This window comes from Tamandua tetradactyla, chromosome 21, assembly GCF_023851605.1.
Source record: "Tamandua tetradactyla isolate mTamTet1 chromosome 21, mTamTet1.pri, whole genome shotgun sequence".
NCBI classification, from domain to species: domain Eukaryota; kingdom Metazoa; phylum Chordata; class Mammalia; order Pilosa; family Myrmecophagidae; genus Tamandua; species Tamandua tetradactyla.
Window position 1 is genome coordinate 56691348 of NC_135347.1, and position 18969 is coordinate 56710316.

Below are 18969 nucleotides of genomic sequence, written 5' to 3' on the forward strand. Positions count from 1 at the left end.
AGGAAGAGAAACCAAAAGCTCCCCAATTTTTAGAAGACTTGTGTTTTACCTTTAAAATGTCTGCACAGTTCTGGGAAAATGGAGGAATAAGTCAGAGCTGCAGAACCTACTTCTCCCCCAAAAGCAATGAGTAGCCAGGCAGAAACTGTTTGAATCTATTGTTTTGAATATTGGGAGAGGAAAGTTCAGTACAACATCCAGGGAAGTACAAAACAAAGAGACTGAGAAATCACAGTTAGATACCGTGAGAAATTCTGTCTACAGCTCCAGGCCCATTCCCCACCCTCAAAGCAAACAGAGGCAGGCAGCCAGATACTTGCCTGAGAGGTCAGATGTGGGTTGGGATGGCTGTGAAAATCTTCTGCCCCCAAATACAGAAGGGAACAGAGCCTAGAACTGAGCCAGATATTGGCCGGTGAAGTTAAAACATAACATCCTACAATTTCAGCTTGACCTGGTCAGGTGCCACCAGGTACCACTGTTTGGACTAAGTCACAGGTAGAACTGGCAGGGTCATAACAGCCTCCCCTCAAACAGCTGAAGGAAGGGAAGAAGTAGTAAAAGAGTGCCAATTGCTGGGCAGGAAGGAAATTGCACCCTGGTGATATGGAAGGAAAAATAAAAGGGGTTTTTTGGAGTGTTTCAAGACCCTCTCTTAGTGACCTGGTCTGTACCCACTGCATGGGTACCTGGCCCTGCTTTGGCTGGGAATTACTGATGAAACAACTGTCAAATATGAGCCTTAATACAAAACCAATCAACAAAAAAATACTAGAGAGAAAGTGACATTCAGAACAAATCCATCAACCTGATTAGATACCCATTAAGCAGCAAAAAAAAAAAATCAAAAGGCTTATTAAAACTTGGGAAGATATTGCCCAATCAAGGAAGAAATTTAAAATTCAGAGAAGGTATACAGAATTCGGAATGACTAATCAAAGGTGTTTAAACAAACCTCCTAAATCAATTCAAGGAGATGGCTAAAGAGATAAAGGATATTAAAACACTGGGAAAGAATAAAGAAGAATTTGAAAGTATACAAAGAAAAATAACATTTTATGAAATGAAAGATGAAATTAACTGGATACAAATACTCAGAAATGGACAGCACAATACTACCTAACTGTAATATAATTATGTTAAAACATTGAATGAAGCTGCATGTGAGAATGATAGAGGGAGGAGGGCTGGGGACATAAATGAAATCAGAAAGAAAGATAGATCTTAAAGACTGAGATGGTATAATCTAGGAATGCCTAGAGTGTATAATAATAGTGAAATGTACAACGTACAAATTTTAAAAATGTTTTTGCATGAGGAAGAACAAAGGAATGTCATTGTTGCAGGGTGCTGAAAATAGATGGTAATTAATATTTTTAAATGTCAACTCGTGTGACACTAAAGCAAAAAATGTTTATTTGTTACAAAATTTATATTTTAACTAGTGCATTTCCTAATATAACTTACGTAGATAGTTTGATTGAACGCCATAAGTACGTGGAATCTCAGGTGGAACATGAGATTTTGTTGGTTTGTCCAGAGTGATGCCCTGATGAATCCACAGTGATTCGATCAGTGAGTGAAAAAGCATTTGCAAAGCCCCCTTCGGGGAATGGTGAGAACGGGGAGAAATTTAACTTTCCCAAGTTGAATTCTTGATATTCTCACAAGAAGTGTGGACAACCAAAGCTATAGGCTGAGGCCCCAGTCTTGGGGTTTGTTCATATGAAACTTAACCCCAAAAAGGATAGGTCAAGTCTACTTAAAATCTAGGCCTAAGAGTCACCCCCAAGAGAGCCTCTTTTGTTGCTCAGATGTGGCCTCTCTCTCCAGCCAACACGACAAGCGGTCTCACCACCCTCCCCCTCTCTGCGTGGGACATGACTCCCAGGGGTGTGGACCTTCCTGGCAACGTGGGACAGAGATCCTGGAATGAGCTGAGACTCAGCATCAAGGGATTGAGAAAAACCCTAGTACGAGCTGAGACTCAGCATCAAGGGACTGAGAAAAACCCTAGAATGGGCTGAGAATTAACATCAAGGGATTGAGAAAACCTTCTTGACCAAAAGGGGGAAGAGTGAAATGAGACAAAGTGTCAATGGCTGAGAGATTCCAAACAGTCGAGAGGTTATCCTGGAGGTTATTCTTACGCATTAAGTAGATATCACCTTGTTCAAGATATAGTGGAAGTTAGAGGGATCTGCCTGAAAATGTAGAGCTGTGTTCCATGTTTCTTGATGATGACTGAACAATGATATAGCTTTCACAATGTGACTCTGTGATTGTGAAAACCTTGTGTCTGATGCTCCTTTTAGCTACCATATCAACAGAAGAGTAGAACATATGGAATAAAAATAAATAATAGGGGGAACAAATGTTAAAATAAATTTAGTTTGAAATGCTAGTGGTAAATGAAAGCGAGGGGTAAGGGGTATGGTATGTATAATCTTTTTTTTTCCTGTTAGCATTTTATTTCTTTTTCTAAATGATGCAAATGTTCTAAGAAATGATGAATATGCAACTATGCGATGATATTAAGAATTACTGATTATATATGTAGAATGGAATGATATCTTATTGTTTTGTTTGTTTGTTGTTAATTTTTTTAAATTAATAATAAAAAAAGGTCTATGGGAAAACCCTGTTTTAGACAAAGAATGTTAAGGGGTTCTTCCTCCACCACATTTTCTCCATTTACTCATATTGTATTGGAATTGTTATTATGAATGGAAGCACAGCAGAAAACTGCGTTTCTGTGTTTGATATTGAGATATTAAAGTTCAAACAGCAAAAAAAAAAAAAAAAGAAAGAAAATAAAAATGAAAAAGAAAAAGAAAACACCAAACATCCCATAACTCTTATCCCCCCATTACTGACTTATAGTATTGGTGTGGTATATATAACTGTTAATTATAGTTCATAGTTTGCAATAGGTATATTTTTTCCCATATGCCCATCCATTAACTCCCAGTAATAGTGTTGTATATTTGTTCTAGTTCACAAAAGAACTTTTTTTATATTTGTACAGTTAATCACAGTCATCATCCACCACAAGATTCACTGTGTTATGTATGATAACTGTGATTAAGAGTGCAAATATAAAAATGTTCTGTCATGAACTAGAAGAAATATATATCACAATTACAAGGAGTTAATAATGGAGTGATATATGGGGCAAAAATGTACCTTTTATAAACTATGGCCTATAGTTAAAAGCAATATTCAGCATTTAGTAATAAATGTACTACACTAATGCTAGGGGTCAACAATGGGTACGGATTGGTGGGGAGAAAAAGGATAAGGATGTTCTGTGTAATGAAAACTTTATAAAATTCATTGTGGTGATGAATGCACAATTATGTGATGATACCATGAAACAATGATTGAAAATTTTGGATAGATTGTATGGTGTGTGAATATATCTGAATAAAGCTGCAAAAGAAGTATGCACACTTTGCCATTCTATCCAGTAGTATGATTTTTTTGTTTTAATATAACACAATTACCTTTGAAATTACTTTCTAGTTTAATTAGTTAACATATTCTTCCAATTCTTTTTTGCAAAATCAGGACTATTGGAAAACATGCCACATTTATCCTGTGGCCTTTTGTAGCTATTAAGCATTTATATAATAAAAAGAACATAGCTTTGAGTTAAATCCTAGCTCTGTCAATCATATGTTTCATGAAAATGGGCAAGTTATAAGGAACCATTTAACTTAGCCCAAATAATGGACAAGTGTAATAGAGAAGACGGTGTGTCCAGGTGTCAAGTCAAAGAGCAGAGGAATGTTTAGTAAAGTATGTACATTTGTTAAATTTTATGCTTTACAATACTGGTATATCTTATTTTACTGCACGTCACAGATATTGTGTTGTTGACAAATTGAAGGTTTGTGGTATATATAACTGTTAATTATAGTTCATATTTGCAACGCTATGTCAAGTAAGTCTACTGGTATCATTTTTCCAACAGCACTCACTTCAGGTTTCCGTGTCACGTTTTAATTAAGGTATGCACATTTTTTTTTTAGATGTATTGCTATTACACACTTAAAGGCCTACAGTGTCAAGTAAACACAACTTTTACATGCACTGGGAAAACAAAAAATGTATGTGACTTGCTTTATTGAGGTGGGTTGGAAGCAAATCTGTACTATCTGCAAGATAATGAATATTGCATTTCACCTTGTTTTCAGTTATTATGAAATTATGACTTGACCATAATGCATTATAACTGTCAATTACTACTCAACCATCTTCCATTTTACTTAATAACTGAATTGATACCCGAAATTGTGCTTTCCTTAGTTGCTGGTTAGTAATTTGAGCTTTTTGTTGCATCATATTTTCAATTCTTTGGTTGACTTGCTTTTCCTTCTTGAGCTCACTTCCATAAAATCTGGATCCCTATGTAGGAAAACCAAACAAAGAATAAGAAAATATCTGAAGGAAAACATCACTGCAGTATAACAACAGTGCTAAGAACACAATGTCTGGAAGAGAATGATTGCTTTCAAACCTTAACTCACTTCTTACCAGTTGGGTATCTCTGAAATTAATTAATATATCCATGTCTCATTTTCCTTATCTGTAAAATTTATTAGTAGTGCCTGAATGATGGGATTTTTATGAGGCAGTACTTAGCACAGTACAAGCTTTCTGAGATGAGTATAGATCTGCACTCAGATTATAGCAATGTTTTTTAGACAGGATCCATGGGGCATATCCAAAGCCTTAGTCAGATGGGTCATCAGGTATCTCCTTCACTAAAAATTACTCCTTCAAAAGTATTTTCAAAAATTTAATGTGATATTGTGGTAGTTAGATTCGGTTGTCAACTTGGTCAGGTGAAGGTGCTTAGTTATATTGCTGTGGACATGAGCCAATGGTACATGAAACTCATCTGTAGCTCATTACATCTGCAGTCGGCTAGGAGGCGTACCTGCTGTAATGAATGATGTTTGATTTAATTGGCTGGTGCTTAAATGAGAGCTCAAGGTAGCACAGCCAAAAGCAGCTTAGCATACCTCATCTCAGCACTCCCAGCTCAGCCCAGGGCTTTGGAGATGTAGAAAGGAATCACCCTGGGGAAAGTTGTTGGAACCCAGAGGCCAGCAGAGATCACCCTGTGCCTTCCCATGTAAGAAAGAACCTCAGTTGAAAGTCAGCTGCCTTTCCTCTGAAGAACAAAACAAAATCCCTTTTATTAAAAGCCAATCTGTTTCTGGTGTGTTGCGTTCTGGCAGCTAGCAAACTAGAACATACTTCATTAAAGAAAATCTAGAAAACTTAAAGAAAAAACTACTCATCATTCTATCATTCAACATAATATCTATCCATTCACCAGTTAATGGACATTTAGATTGTTTCAAGATTTTAGCTATTATGAATAATACCCTTGTGAACATTTGAGTGTACATCTTTGTGAAGACAGTATTTTCATTTCTCATGAATAAAAATGTAGAATTATTGGGGTATGTGTTAGTTTTATGTTTAATATTTTGAGAAACTGCCAAACCATTTTCCCAAGCACTTTTTCAATTTGTATTCCCACCAGCAATGTATGAGGAATCCAATTTCTCCAAATCCTTCCTGTCATGTATATTGTTTTTTATTTATTGTGGCCATTTAGGCTATAACAGTGTGAATGGTATCTTACTGATTTTAATTTGCATTTCCCTAAGGACTAATGATGTTGAGCATCTTCTCACGTACATGCTTGATTTGTATATCTTCTTTAATGAGATGCCTGCTCATATCTTTTGTCCATTTTTTAGCTGAAGTATTTGTGTTTTTAATAACTGAGTTTTAAGAGTATTTTTGTATATTATAGATATGTTTGTCTTGCAAATAGTTTTTCCTATTCTGTCTTACATTTTTATTTTCTTAATGGTATCTTTTGGAGTGTAAAAGTTTTTATTTTCATGAGGTAAAATTCATCAACTTTTTCTTTTATGGACTGTGCTTTTGGTGTTGTATCTAAGAAATCTGCATTTAAACTAAGGCCTCAAAGACTGTCTCCTATGTTTTCTGTTAAATTCTTATTATCTTAGTTCTTATGTTTAAGTTTGTTTTGAGTTAATTTTTTGTGTATGGTATAAAGGTCTATATTCATCATTTTCGTATGTGGATATCTAATTGTCCCGGTACCATTTGTTGAACAGACTATCCTTTGGCCTTGGCAACTTTGTCAAAAATCAATGGACTATAAAGATTTATTTATGGACTCTCAATTCAGCTCTACAGTTCTATATTTCTACACTATGGGCAGTACCACACTGCCTTGATTACAGTAGCTTAATATTAAGTTTCAAAATTGGAAAGTTAAAGATCTCCAACTTTGTTCTTTTCCAAAATTGTTTTGGAAACAATTTTGTTGCTTTGCATTTCCATATACATTTTAGGAACTACCTGTCAATTGCTGCTAAAAAAGAACAAAAGCTGCTGAAATTTTGCTGGGGATTATGTTTAATATATAGATCAATTCTTGAAGATATGCAATCTTAACAATATAGTCATCTAATCCATAAACAAAGAATATATCTCCAATTATTTAGATCTTCAATTTCCCACGAATTTTTGTAATTTTCAGTGTATGTCTTGTCCATTTTTCTGTAAAATTTCTTCACAAGTATTTTTTTTATGCTATTGTGAAAGAAATTGTATTCTTAAGTTCAGTTTCACATTGGTCACTGTTAAAATTCTATTTATCTTTGCATATTGATCTTGCATTCCTCAACCCTGCCATATGTATTAGTTGTAATAGATTTTTTTGTAGATGCCTTAGCATTTTCTATATACATGATCATGTCATCTATGAACAGAAATGGTTTTAAGTCTTCCTTTCCAATCTAGAAACCTTTGATTTCTTTTTCTCTCTTGGCTACACTGGCTGGAAACTCCAGGACTATGCTGAATAGCAGAAGTGAATAAGAGCAGACATCCTTGCCTTTTTCCTGATCTTAGAAGGAAAACCTTCAGTTTTTCACCATTAAGTATGATGTGCACTCTAGGTTTTTCATAAATGCTATTTATCAGGTTGATGAAGCTCCCTTCCATTTCAAGTTTGTTCAAGGAGTTTTTTAATCATGAGAGTGGAATTTTGTCAAATATGCTTTTTCTATTGAAATGATCATGTGGTCTCTGTCCTTTATTCTATTAATATGGTATACTATATTAATTCATGTTTAGATGCTAAACTAATGTTGCATTTCTGGGATAAATCCCACTTGGTCATGATGTGTAATCTTTTTTAACTATTGTTGGATCCAGTTTGTTAATAGTTTGTTGAGGACTTTCGCATTCATAGTGATCAATATTCTTGTGATACATTTGTCCATCTCTGACATTAGAATGATACTAGCCTCAAAGAATATAGAGTTCTCTCTATTCTGTAAAAGCTTGTGGAGTATTGGTATAATTTTGGTGTCATTTCTTCTTTAAATGTCTAATAAAATTCACCAGTGAAGTCATCTGGGTCTGGGCTTTTTTTTTTTTTTTTTTTTTAACTTACTAATTTAATTTCTTTCCTTTTCCTAGGTCTGTGATGGCTTGGAATTACGCACCTCAGAAAAATGTGCTCTTAATCTTAATCCATTCCTTTGCGTGTGAACCCACTATACATAAAACCTTTTGATTAGGTTACACCAGTTGAGGTATGGCCCAACTGAATCAGGATAGGGTCTTAATCCTGATACTGGAGACCTTATAGACAAGGCCACACAAAGAGAAGTCCCAAGGGGCAGCCAGAAGTCGAAAGAGAAAGGAAAAAATGCTTCCATGTGTATTACCACATGATGGAAGTCAAGGACAAAAGATGACTGGCAGCCAGCCCCAGAATGCCACAGCCTTGGAGAGAGTACGGCCTTGCTGACACCTGAATTTTGCTGAAAACCATGAGCCAATGAATTTCTGTTGTTTAAGCCAACCTATTGTATGGCTTTTGTTTTAGCAGCTAGGAAATTAAAATATGGTCTGTTTAGATTTTCTATTTCTTCTTGAGTCCATTTTAATTAGTGACTTTCTAAGAATATGTGCATTTCATTGGGATTTGTCTACCTCCAACCTCCATTCCATAAATCAGTTTTGGGGAGGGATAAGTGAGATAGATGAAATGATATCTGAAGAAAATGTTAATAACTGTTGATGCTGGATGATGATTACATGGAGATTAATTTTACTATAATCTCTACTTTTATGTATATTTTTAACTTTCCTAGGTTTTTTTTGAGCGCATGGTCTGGGAATTGAATCCAGGTCTCCTGCATGGAAGGCAAGCATTCTACCACTGAACTGCCCATGGACCCTATGATAAGTTTTTAAAAAGAAAACTGCATTGGGCAGGCCACAGTGGCTCAGCAGGCAGAGCTCTCGCCTGTTCTACCGAAGAACTTTGATTCCCGGTACCTGCCCATGCAAAAAAAAAAAAGAGAGAGAGAGAGAGAAAGAAAGAAAATTACATTGCAATATAGCAGGAAAAGTTAGAAAATTTGAATTTACAAAAGACATAATTTATGATTTTACACTACACACACCAAACACTAGAGGAGTATGTATAAATTTATATGGAAGAACATAAAGAACACCTGACAGCCCCGAAAAAGAACAAAGAACGAAAGATCTTGTTCTAGCAAATAAAGATTTACTATTAACTATTATAATTAGGATCATGCTGTATAGATATAAGAATAGGTACACAGGGCCACGGTGGCTCAGCAGGTAAGAATGCTTGCCTGCCAAGCCTGAGGACCCGGGTTCGATTCCTGGTGCCTGCCCATGTAAAAAAAAAAGAATAGGTACACAATCCAGGGGAACAGAAAATAAAGCACCACAAATGAGAAGGATTATTAATAAATGATACTGGGACATAGGGAGAGTTGTATGGAGAGGATTGAATAGGACTATCCATAATAATTAAAATGTTCTTATTTTTCAACCTGAAAACTGGTTCATGGATTATATTTTTCCTCTTTTTATGATTAAAAATTTTAAAAAGTCTCAAACACAGAAAAAGAGAGAGTAGTACAATGAACACACACATATCATGGAGACTTAACAACTATTAACATTTTGCCATATTTGCTTCATTTTTAGGAGAATGTTTTTAAATTACAGATACCATGATATTTAAACATTCCATAGTTCTTCAGCGTGCAAAATAACAGCCACTGTCTCACTTTAATAATATTTTCATAGCAAAATTACAGTACTTCCTTAATAGTTCCCAATATCCTGTCCATATTCAAATTCCCCTAAGTGTTCCAAATACATTTTATTGCTGATTTGTTCAAACCAGTATCCAATCAGAGTCCATATGCTATATTTGATTACTTCATCTTTGAACTTCCGTTTTCTTTTATTATTGTGTTTAAAATCATATATGTTTTCTTATGCTTAAAAAATTCTTTCTCAATTGTATAACTATGTAGCTTTTACAAGGTGACTGGTGTGATTGTGAAAACCTTGAGTCTGATGCTCCTTTTATCTAGGGTATGGACAGATAAGTAAAAAATAAAGATAAAAAAATAAACAAATAATAGGGGGGTATTCTAGTTTGCCAGCTGCCAGAATACAACATACCAGAAACAGAATGGCTTTTTAAAAGGAGAATTTAATAGGTTGCTAGTTTACAGTTCTAAGGCTGAGAAAATATCCAAATTAAAGCAAGTCTATAGAAATGTCCAAACAAAGGCATCCAGAGAAAGATACTTTTGTTCAAGAAGGCCGATGAAGTTCAGGGTTTCTCTCTCAAGTGAGAGGGCGCATGGCAAACACAGTCAGGGCTTCTCTCTCAGCTGGAAGGGCGCATGGCGAACATGGTGTCATCTGCTAGCTTTCTCTCCTGGCTTCGTGTTTCATGAAGCTCCCTGGGAGGTGTTTTCCTTCTTCATCAACAAAGGTCACTGGCTGGTGACTCCCCGCTTCATGGTGCTGCAGCATTCTCTGCTCTCTCTGAATCTCTTTTATAGGATTCCAGTAAACTAATCAAGACCCACCTGAATGGGTGGAGACACGTCTCCACCTAATTCAGCTTAACAACCATTCATGATTGAGTCACATCTCCAGAGAGATGATCTAATTACAGATACAAACAAAGAAGAAGGAAAACACCTCCCAGGGAGCTTCATGAAACACGAAGCCAGGAGAGAAAGCTAGCAGATGACACCATGTTCGCCATGTGCCCTTCCAGCTGAGAGAGAAGCCCTGACTGTGTTTGCCATGCGCCCTCTCACTTGAGAGAGAAACCCTGAACTTCACCGGCCTTCTTGAACAAAAGTATCTTTCTCTGGATGCCTTTGTTTGGACATTTCTATAGACTTGCTTTAATTTGGATATTTTCTCAGCCTTAGAACTGTACTGAGTAGGGATTAGAAGAAATGCCTGACTTTACAAAACGGGATTAGGATTAAAACATGGCTTTTCTAGGGTACATACATCCTTTCAAACTGGCACAAGGTTAAAATAAATCAGGTAGCTGGAAATACTACTAGTCAATGACAGGGAGGGGTACGGGGTATTGGTATGTATGTATGAGTTTTTTCTTTTTCTTTCTTTTTCTGGGGTGATATAAATGTTCAAAAAAATGATAATGGTGATGAACACACAACTATGTGATGATATTGTGAGCCACTGACTATACACCATGTATGGAATGATTGTATGTTAAGAATGTTTGTATGTCTGTATGTTATTTTATCAGTAAAAATATTTTTTAAAAATTCTTTCTCCCTCAACTTTTTATTTTGGAATTTTCATATCTTCAGAAGTTGAAACAACAGTCCAACAAGTACCTATATGCCTTCACCTAGTCACCAATTGTTAATATCCTGCCACATTTGATTTTTCCCCTAACTCTTAAACATGTATACACAAACTTGCTTTTTCCCCTCTTTTTAGCTAAAATATTTCAAACCAAGTTGCAGGCATCAGTATGCATTTGCTAATAAGGATATGCTCTTACATTTATATAATCTTGCTATATGTATATTTCATAAAAAGAAATGAAATGGAAAAGTACTAGAAGAAGCTATAAATAATTCTTTTATTACCCTGGAGAAAACCACATGTAGTTGACTAATTCAACTATACAAAAAGAAGCAAACAAATTTCTGCAGAACAGAAATTATCATAAGGAAAATCAAAAGACAAACAATAATCAAATGAACAAATCTGTAAAGGGTACTGTGCTAGTTTGAAAGGATTTATGTACCCTAGAAAAGCCATGTTTTAATTCTAATCAATCTTGTGGGAGCAACAGTTTCTTCTAATCCTTATAAAGTACTATAGGTTGGAAACTTGATTGGATTGTCTCCACGGAGATGTGACTCAATCAACTGTGGGTATTAAATCTGATAAGATGGAGACGTGTCTCCACCCATTCTACATGGGTCTTGATTAGTTTACTGTTATTCTACAAAAGAAGAAGTATTTTGGTGAAAGCTTCAGAATGCCACAGAACTATGAAGCAGAGACTTGACTTTTGGAGATGAAGAAGGAAAAACGCCTCATGGGAAACTTCATGAAATAAGAGGCCTGGAGAGAAAGCCAGCAGATGCTACCATGTTCACTATGTGTCTGCCCTTCCAGCTCAGAGAGAAACACTGAACGTCATCGGCCTTCTTGAACCAAGGTATCTTTCCCTGGATGCCTTAGATTGGACATTTCTATAGACTTGTGTTAATTGGGATATTTTCTCAGCCTTAGAACTGTAAACTAGCAACTTATTAAATTTCCCTTTTTAAAAGCTGTTCCAGCAGCTAGCAAACTAGAACAGGTAGGAATAGACAGTTTATGAAAAAGGCTTTCAAGCTCATATATACAAAAAAAATGCTACAAACAGTTTTTAATGTCATATATTGTACATAGAATAGAGCAATTTATAAAAATTACAAATGCATAGATCTTTTGGTGGTATATGCATTTGGTGAAGCAATTCCACTGGTAGGAATCTACCATAAATTTATACTTGCACATACATAAAGTTATAAAGTACAACTGTAGTAATATTTATAAGAACAAATGAGAAATGACATAAGTCCATCAGTAAAGGATTCCAACTGGTCAATAAATTATAGAATATGCACACATACAGGAATATAAAAAAGAATGAAGAAGATGTTTAGTTACTTATAGAGAAAGACCTCCAAGTTATATTTATTGGAAAAAAAAAAGAAAGAACAATTATAGTATTCTATTGGAGTTAAAAAAGATAAAAAAGAACACATAATTTTGCATGTACATACATGTACATGCATGTGAGAAAACTAGATAGCAAGTACAACAGAATGAAGGGAGATTATTATATACTCTTTTGTATCTAATAAATTACATATTAAAATCTTAAAAACTATAATTAAAGGAATATTCAAAACTTACTGATTTTCTTTTAAACAGAAAATTGAAAAGTTACTAAATTAAAGACATCGAAGGAAGCAAGAAACATACCTTTGTGGCTTCCATAATAATTTTGTTAATTTTTTCTTTGTCTAATCCTTCCATTCCTGCTTTATTATCATTAAGTCCCATTCTGAGCAGAAGATCATCTTTGTAATTGTCATTCTTCTCTTCTGTGATATCCATGGTTCAAATTTAAGATTAAAATGCCTTTCTAAAATTATCTGAAAAAGCAAACAAAATAAACGCTACTTTAAAAATCATCCACAGAGGAGGAAGACAAAGTGAAAATGATACAGAAATCAGTCAAAAATGAAAATAATTGATAGTCTGGAATTTAAGAATCTTAGCAACTGAAAAGCCATTGATTAAAAAAATTATTTACTTTTCGAGGGAAGAAAGGAATTAGCATTGACTGTATGCATGCTATGTGCCTGACACTAGGTGTCGTGCTTCACATTTAACCTTGCTAGCAGCCTTGAAAGGAAGTTATTATTTCCAATTTAAAGAGAAAAGAAATCCAAAATGTCTTAGAACATGTCTAATGACACAAATTTGCTAACATTTATGTTGAAACCCAGGCCCAAGTTCAAAGTTCATGGTTATCACCAGATTAATACACTGTATAGGAAGTCAGAAACAACATTTCCTCCAATAAACTTGATAAATTCAACAGCATTTATACTCTCCTGCATGCAGAGCTCCATTCTTAAGGCAATGAAAAAATAAAGAAAAAAAATAATTTATTATTTCTAGGAAATTACATTTTACAGTGTTATATTACTTCTAAGGTTCAGAAAAATAATCATTAAAATATTTTATACGTTTTTTATAGTTTATAATCTCTATAGTTTAAAATCTCTCAAACAACCAAGTGACAGAGATTTGGTAAATCTCATGTTAGGGAGAATAAAAATAGAATTCCAGAGCAGTTAAGTGAATTGTCCATCATACACTGCTATTAAGTAGCAGAACTGGGATTTGAATTCAGATCTTCTTATTCCAAATTTAATATAACTACTGTATGTCAGCTGTCTCAAATTTGTGTTTCACTTATGCGCTAAATGGCCAGGTGAACAGGTGTCATGAATCTTCAACAGATTATGACAGGGACTTCTTATTTTCATGATTTAGAGAGGACTCATTTAATTTACTCTGCCTTGTAAACCTTTTCTTAAAAATGCTGCTTCAGTTTTTGGCATCAGCAAAGGATAAAAAGAATTATGGATATTGTAATTATTAACAGCAATTACATCAGGGGAAAAAAGTAAATGTAAATCACAGTGGTTTTCAAATTTTGCTGTAGATTAGACTCTGAAGAGATTTTAAAGTTCTTGATGTTCAGGTTGTATCCCATACAATAAATCAGGTCTGGAAGTGAAGACCAGACACCAGTATTCCTTAGAAATGCCCAGGTGTTTTCAAGATGCCCCCAAGTGCAGGAATCACTAGTACAGATGCCATATACAGGTGCCCAAGGGAAGAGAGTCTGATCTTCTTTTCTCATCATCTGAATTTTTTCTATTTGACTTTTCAGATCTAGGCTAACATTACCCCATTTTTGCCTCATGCCTCAATAATACAATTGTGTGTCATTTTCTAGCAAAATAGGTGAATGCAATTCAGTTATAATCTCCACATATCACTACTTCAGAAGAGTGAAGAGGTTAAATGCAGACATCTGACATGTAAGCTAAACATTTATTGAGAACTACTACTTCACATACGGAATATTAATTATGTATCAAAAAAACTCTGAAAAGAATTAGTTTTGGTCCTTGATTGTGACAGAAGCACTGGGCTATCAGTAACACTGGCACCAGGCAAAACTGTAAGGTAGCTTGATTTAAGTTTCTGGAGTCTTATAAAAGACAAAACATTTTGGAGAATGAGAGAGAGTCAGAGAGAACAGAGAATGCTGCAGCACCACAAAGCAGAGAGCCCATAAACCAGCGCTTTGGAGATGAAGAAGGAAAACACCTCCCAGGGAGCTTCATGAAACAGGAAGCCAGGAAAGAAAGCTAGCAGATGACGCTGGGCTCACCATGTACCCTCCAGCTGAGGGAGAAACTGACTGTTTTCACCATGTGCCTTCTCAGATGAGAGAGAGGCCCTGAACTTCATCGGCCTTCTTCAACCAAGGTATCTTTCCCTGGATGGATGCCTTAGATTGGACATTTCTATAGACTTGTTTTAATCGGGACATTTTCTCAGCCTTAGAACTGTAAACTAACAACTTATTAAATTCCCCTTTTTAAAAGCCATTCTGTTTCTGGTACATTGCATTTCAGCAGCTAGTACACTAGAACACACCCATCCCCCAAACCACTCCAATTGAGCCTTCTGCCTCTCAGTCCTGGGCAACTCAAATTCCTTCCAAATGCACATGCAAATAACCTTGGAGTCATTCTTGATCCCTCTCTTTCTCACACACCCTACATCCAAACTGTTAGGAAATCTTGTGGGTTCTGCTTTCAAAATACATCCTGAATTTAACCACTGCTTATTATCTTCACTGTTTTCCTCCTCATCTGAACCACCATTATCTCTTGTATTATTGCACAAACCTCTTATATGGTCTCTCTGCTTCTGCCCTTGCCCTCCTAACAGTTTTCAACTTAATAGCCCAACTGATTCTTTAAAACCAGAAGTCAGAACCTATGACTATTCTGCTGAAAACTATACTTTGGCACCTAATACTCCTTCCAGAATAAAGCCCAAAGTCTTTAAAAGACCTTCTAGATCCAAAAGAATCTGGAGTCCTTACCTGTCTACCCTCATACACATCTAAAAATCTCCTCCTTGTTTACCACTCTCCAGCCACACTGGTCTCTTTGCTGGTCCTTGAATATGCTGGGCACACTCTTAACTCGAGGCTTTTGCACGGGCTGTTCCCTCCTCCTGGAGGGTTCTTTCACCAGATAACCTTTAACCAAACCCCTTCATCTCCTTGAAGTCATTGCTTAAATGTCACCTTCTCAGTGAAAGTCTACCCTGACCTCCCTATTTAAAATTGCAGTCTGATTACCCTTCCCATCTCCTCTTCCCAATGCTTCTTTCTCTTTTTTCCATAGCCCTTACTATTTTTGAACATAATATATTCTACTTAGTATGACTATAGTCTATTGCCCCCTGTGAAAATATAAGCTCCATGAGGATAGGGATTTTTTTTTATTATTAATGAATTCCACATGCCTGAAACAATGCTTGGCAGAAAGTGGATGAGTTTCTTTATTTGTGGAAAGTAGTTCAGCAGTTTCTCAAACAGTTAAATATAGAATTAAAAGATCCAGAATTTCACTCAGAGATATACAGCCCAAAACAGTGAAAACGGTGTAAGACCCAGATTCTTATATACCAGGGTTAATAGCAACATTATTCACAACAACCAAAGGTAGAAACAAATCAAATAAACTGTGCTACATATGCACAACGGAATATTATCCAGCCATAAAAAGGAATAAAGTTCTGAGGCACGCTACAACATGATGAAACTTGAAAACACTATACTGACTGAAATAAGCAAGACACATAATAATAAATATTGTGTGATTTTGCTTACATGAAATATCTTGAAACAGCAAAATTCAGAGAGACAGAAAGTAGATGAGACCACCAGGCAATGAGGGGTGTTCTAGTTTGCTAGCTGCTGGAATGCAACACACCAGAGACGGACTGGCTTTTAACAAAAGGGGATTTTTTTCGTTAAAAACATATAATTTTTCAGAGGAAAGGCAGCTGACTTTCAACTGAGGTTCTTTCTTACGTGGTAAGGGACAGGATGATCTCTGTTGGCCTTCTATCCAGGCCTCTGGGTTCCAACAATTTTCCCTGGGTGATTTCTTTCTGCATCTCCAAAGGCCTGGGTTGAGCTGCGAGTGCTGAGATGAGGTATGCTGAGCTGCTTAGCTGTGCTACATTGAGCTCTCTCATTTAAGCATCCAGCCAATTAAATCAAACATCATTCATTTCAGCAGGCACGCCTCCCAGCTGACTGCAGATGTAATCAGTAACAGATGAGGTTCACATGCCATTGGCTCATGTCCACAGCAATAGAACTAGGCCCCTTCACCTAGCCAAGTTGATACCTGAACCAAACTACCACAGGGGAATACTGAACGGGAAGTTGTTGCTTGCAGGATGTACAACATTTGAAAGTTTTGGAAGTTTTTTAATTAAAAAAAAAAAAGATCAGGTTTTCTGAAGTTTAACAACATTAAATATGCAAAGACAAATATATGAACTAAGAACTTTCAATTTTATGAACCTTATTGCTCTAAGACATTTGATGGATAAATTGATTAAAACTTTTAGGGATTAGTATTAAAATTTATAAGCTTTTGCTGGATGCTGGTTATATAAAAACAAACAAGAGAGGAATCATTTAGGCAGGAAGGCAAACAAAGAAACATAATAAAACAATTAAACCTAAGATAAATATATAAGTATGAGCTTTATAAGCACTGGGAAGTAAAATTTATAAGGTTTATTAAAATTTACATATTAAAATGCTCTCTAGACTCCATTAATATATAAAACACTGCACTTTATATTTATTGTGTGGGAGATTAAATTTCTGGGTAAAATTAAGCTTGGCTAAATTTCTTTGATTAAATGCTCTCCAATATATTTAAATCTGAAAAAATTATTGGACAAAGGTAATAAATAATACATTAAGTTTTAGAAGACTGGGATCCCCAGAGGTTCCTTTTAGCTCATGATTTACAACATTGTGGAGAACCAGCTTTTGTTTTTATGGATGAATATTTCTGCTAACTTCTCTAATTTTCTCAAAATCTCACTTTAGTCTTGGTTAGCCCTGTTCTTCCAATTAATTCTTCATTGATTTTACCTAGAAATCCATAAACTGACAGGGAGAGCCTATCAAAGAAGATCACATAGAATCAGGAAGTATGATGATTTTCCTTTATGTCCTGGGAAGTAAGATTTAATATATACTTTAAATGGCTTTGTGAAGGCAGCAGATAATGTAAGTTAAATGCTTACTATGATATTTGCTACACAAGATTTCAATCAATAATAATTATCATTATTAAAGTTAAACCAAATATCCAGTCTGACTTTTCTCACATTCCTCCCTTTAAGATAAAGTCACAAGGACTTCCAGGAAAATGGAATAGGATAGGTCAAGTTTACCCCTGCTCTAAAGAGCAGCTCAAGAATTTACAGGATACCAATTCCAGGCTGCAAGTGACTTAAAAGGATCTTCTACACCACACAGGGAGGACCTGGTTGAAAAAGCTGATGAGATGGAGAGAACCAAAAACAATCAAGCTCATGCAAAAATCCTAATGCACCCCTTTCCAAATGGAGCCCCAGACCCTCAGAAATGCATAGACAGGGAGGCGGGGACTAGGAAGTAACCTAAGCTATGTTCCTTGAGTAAGCCACACCCATATGCATCTACCCACTCACCCATGACCTGAGACCACCCCCACCACCCATGCAACCAAGCCCCACAACCTATGACCTAGCATCCCCCTTCACCACATGCACCCAAGGCCCACACCCAACCCTTGCATTCTCGCCTCTCCCACCTACACTACACCCCAATCACCCCCCTGCAAATCCCTGCCACATCCCCATGCCCCCAGCCCCGCGTGCACTCTACTGCTCATCCACACACCACAAACTGCCCCCGCCCTGCGCACACCTGCATTCCCCACTTCCACAGGTCTCATGTGCACAACTGTGCCATACACAGTCCACCACCCCCTACCCCAGTCCCATCTCACCGTGCAGAAATATGCAAATCAAAGAAGCCCAAAGAACCCCAAATAGAATGAATCCAAATAGGCCTACTCCAAGACACATACTAATCAATTTACCACATGTTGAAGAAACGAAGAAAATTCTGAAAACAGCAAAAGCGATCTGCCACACAGAAGGGAAACAACATAAAACCGAATTTACACTACTAAACAGGGACCATGGAAGCAAGAAGGCAGTGGTATGATATCTTTTAAGATTCTGAAAAAGAAAAACTTCCAGCAATGAATTCTGTTCCCAGCAAAACTGTACTTCAAAAGTGATGGAGAGATTAAAATTTTCACAGACAAACAAGTGCTGAGAGAATGTGTCAACAAGAGACCAGTCCTACAAGAAATACTAAAAGGAGTTCTGTTGGCTGAAAAAAAAATAAATAAATGAGAGAGGGAGGTCTGGAGGAGAGCACAGAACTGAGAATACCAGTAAGGGTAACTTAAGGGATAAAAAGAGAAATAGGGAAAAGAATATATAGATCTGACAAATAAAATCCAAAGGGCAGATAAGATGGTAGATTCAAGAAATGCCTTTACAGTAACTTTGAATGTTAATGGTCTAAACTCACCAATTAAAAGATACAGATTGGCAGAACAGATTAAGAAATATGATCCAGCTATATGCTGCTTAGAAGAGAGTAATCTTAGATGCAAGGATATAAATAGATTGAAAGTGAAAGGATGGAAAAATATTTTCCACGCATGCTGTAACCTAAAGAGAGGAGGGGTAGCTAATATTAGACAAAATAAACTTAAAACATAAAGACATCGTTAGAGACAATGAAGTACA

The 18969-nt window shown here is 36.0% G+C and overlaps 1 protein-coding gene across 21 annotated transcripts in view; it reads right to left on the reverse strand.

Annotated features, from left to right (window-relative positions):
* The window catches only part of POLK (DNA polymerase kappa), an 84601-nt gene that overhangs the window by 42919 nt on the left and 22713 nt on the right, over positions 1-18969 (reverse strand). For 19 of the 21 annotated variants that reach the window (XM_077139429.1, XM_077139430.1, XM_077139428.1 and 16 more), the window contains 2 exons: positions 12448-12620; positions 4291-4410 (listed from right to left, as the gene is read on the reverse strand). In XM_077139429.1, coding sequence (XP_076995544.1) covers positions 4291-4410; positions 12448-12582 — 255 coding nt within the window. In that variant the 5' untranslated portion in view covers positions 12583-12620. Of the gene's footprint in view, positions 1-4290; positions 4411-12447; positions 12621-18969 lie in introns of those variants that run through there. The other 2 variants (XM_077139431.1, XM_077139434.1) reach the window with 2 other exon arrangements.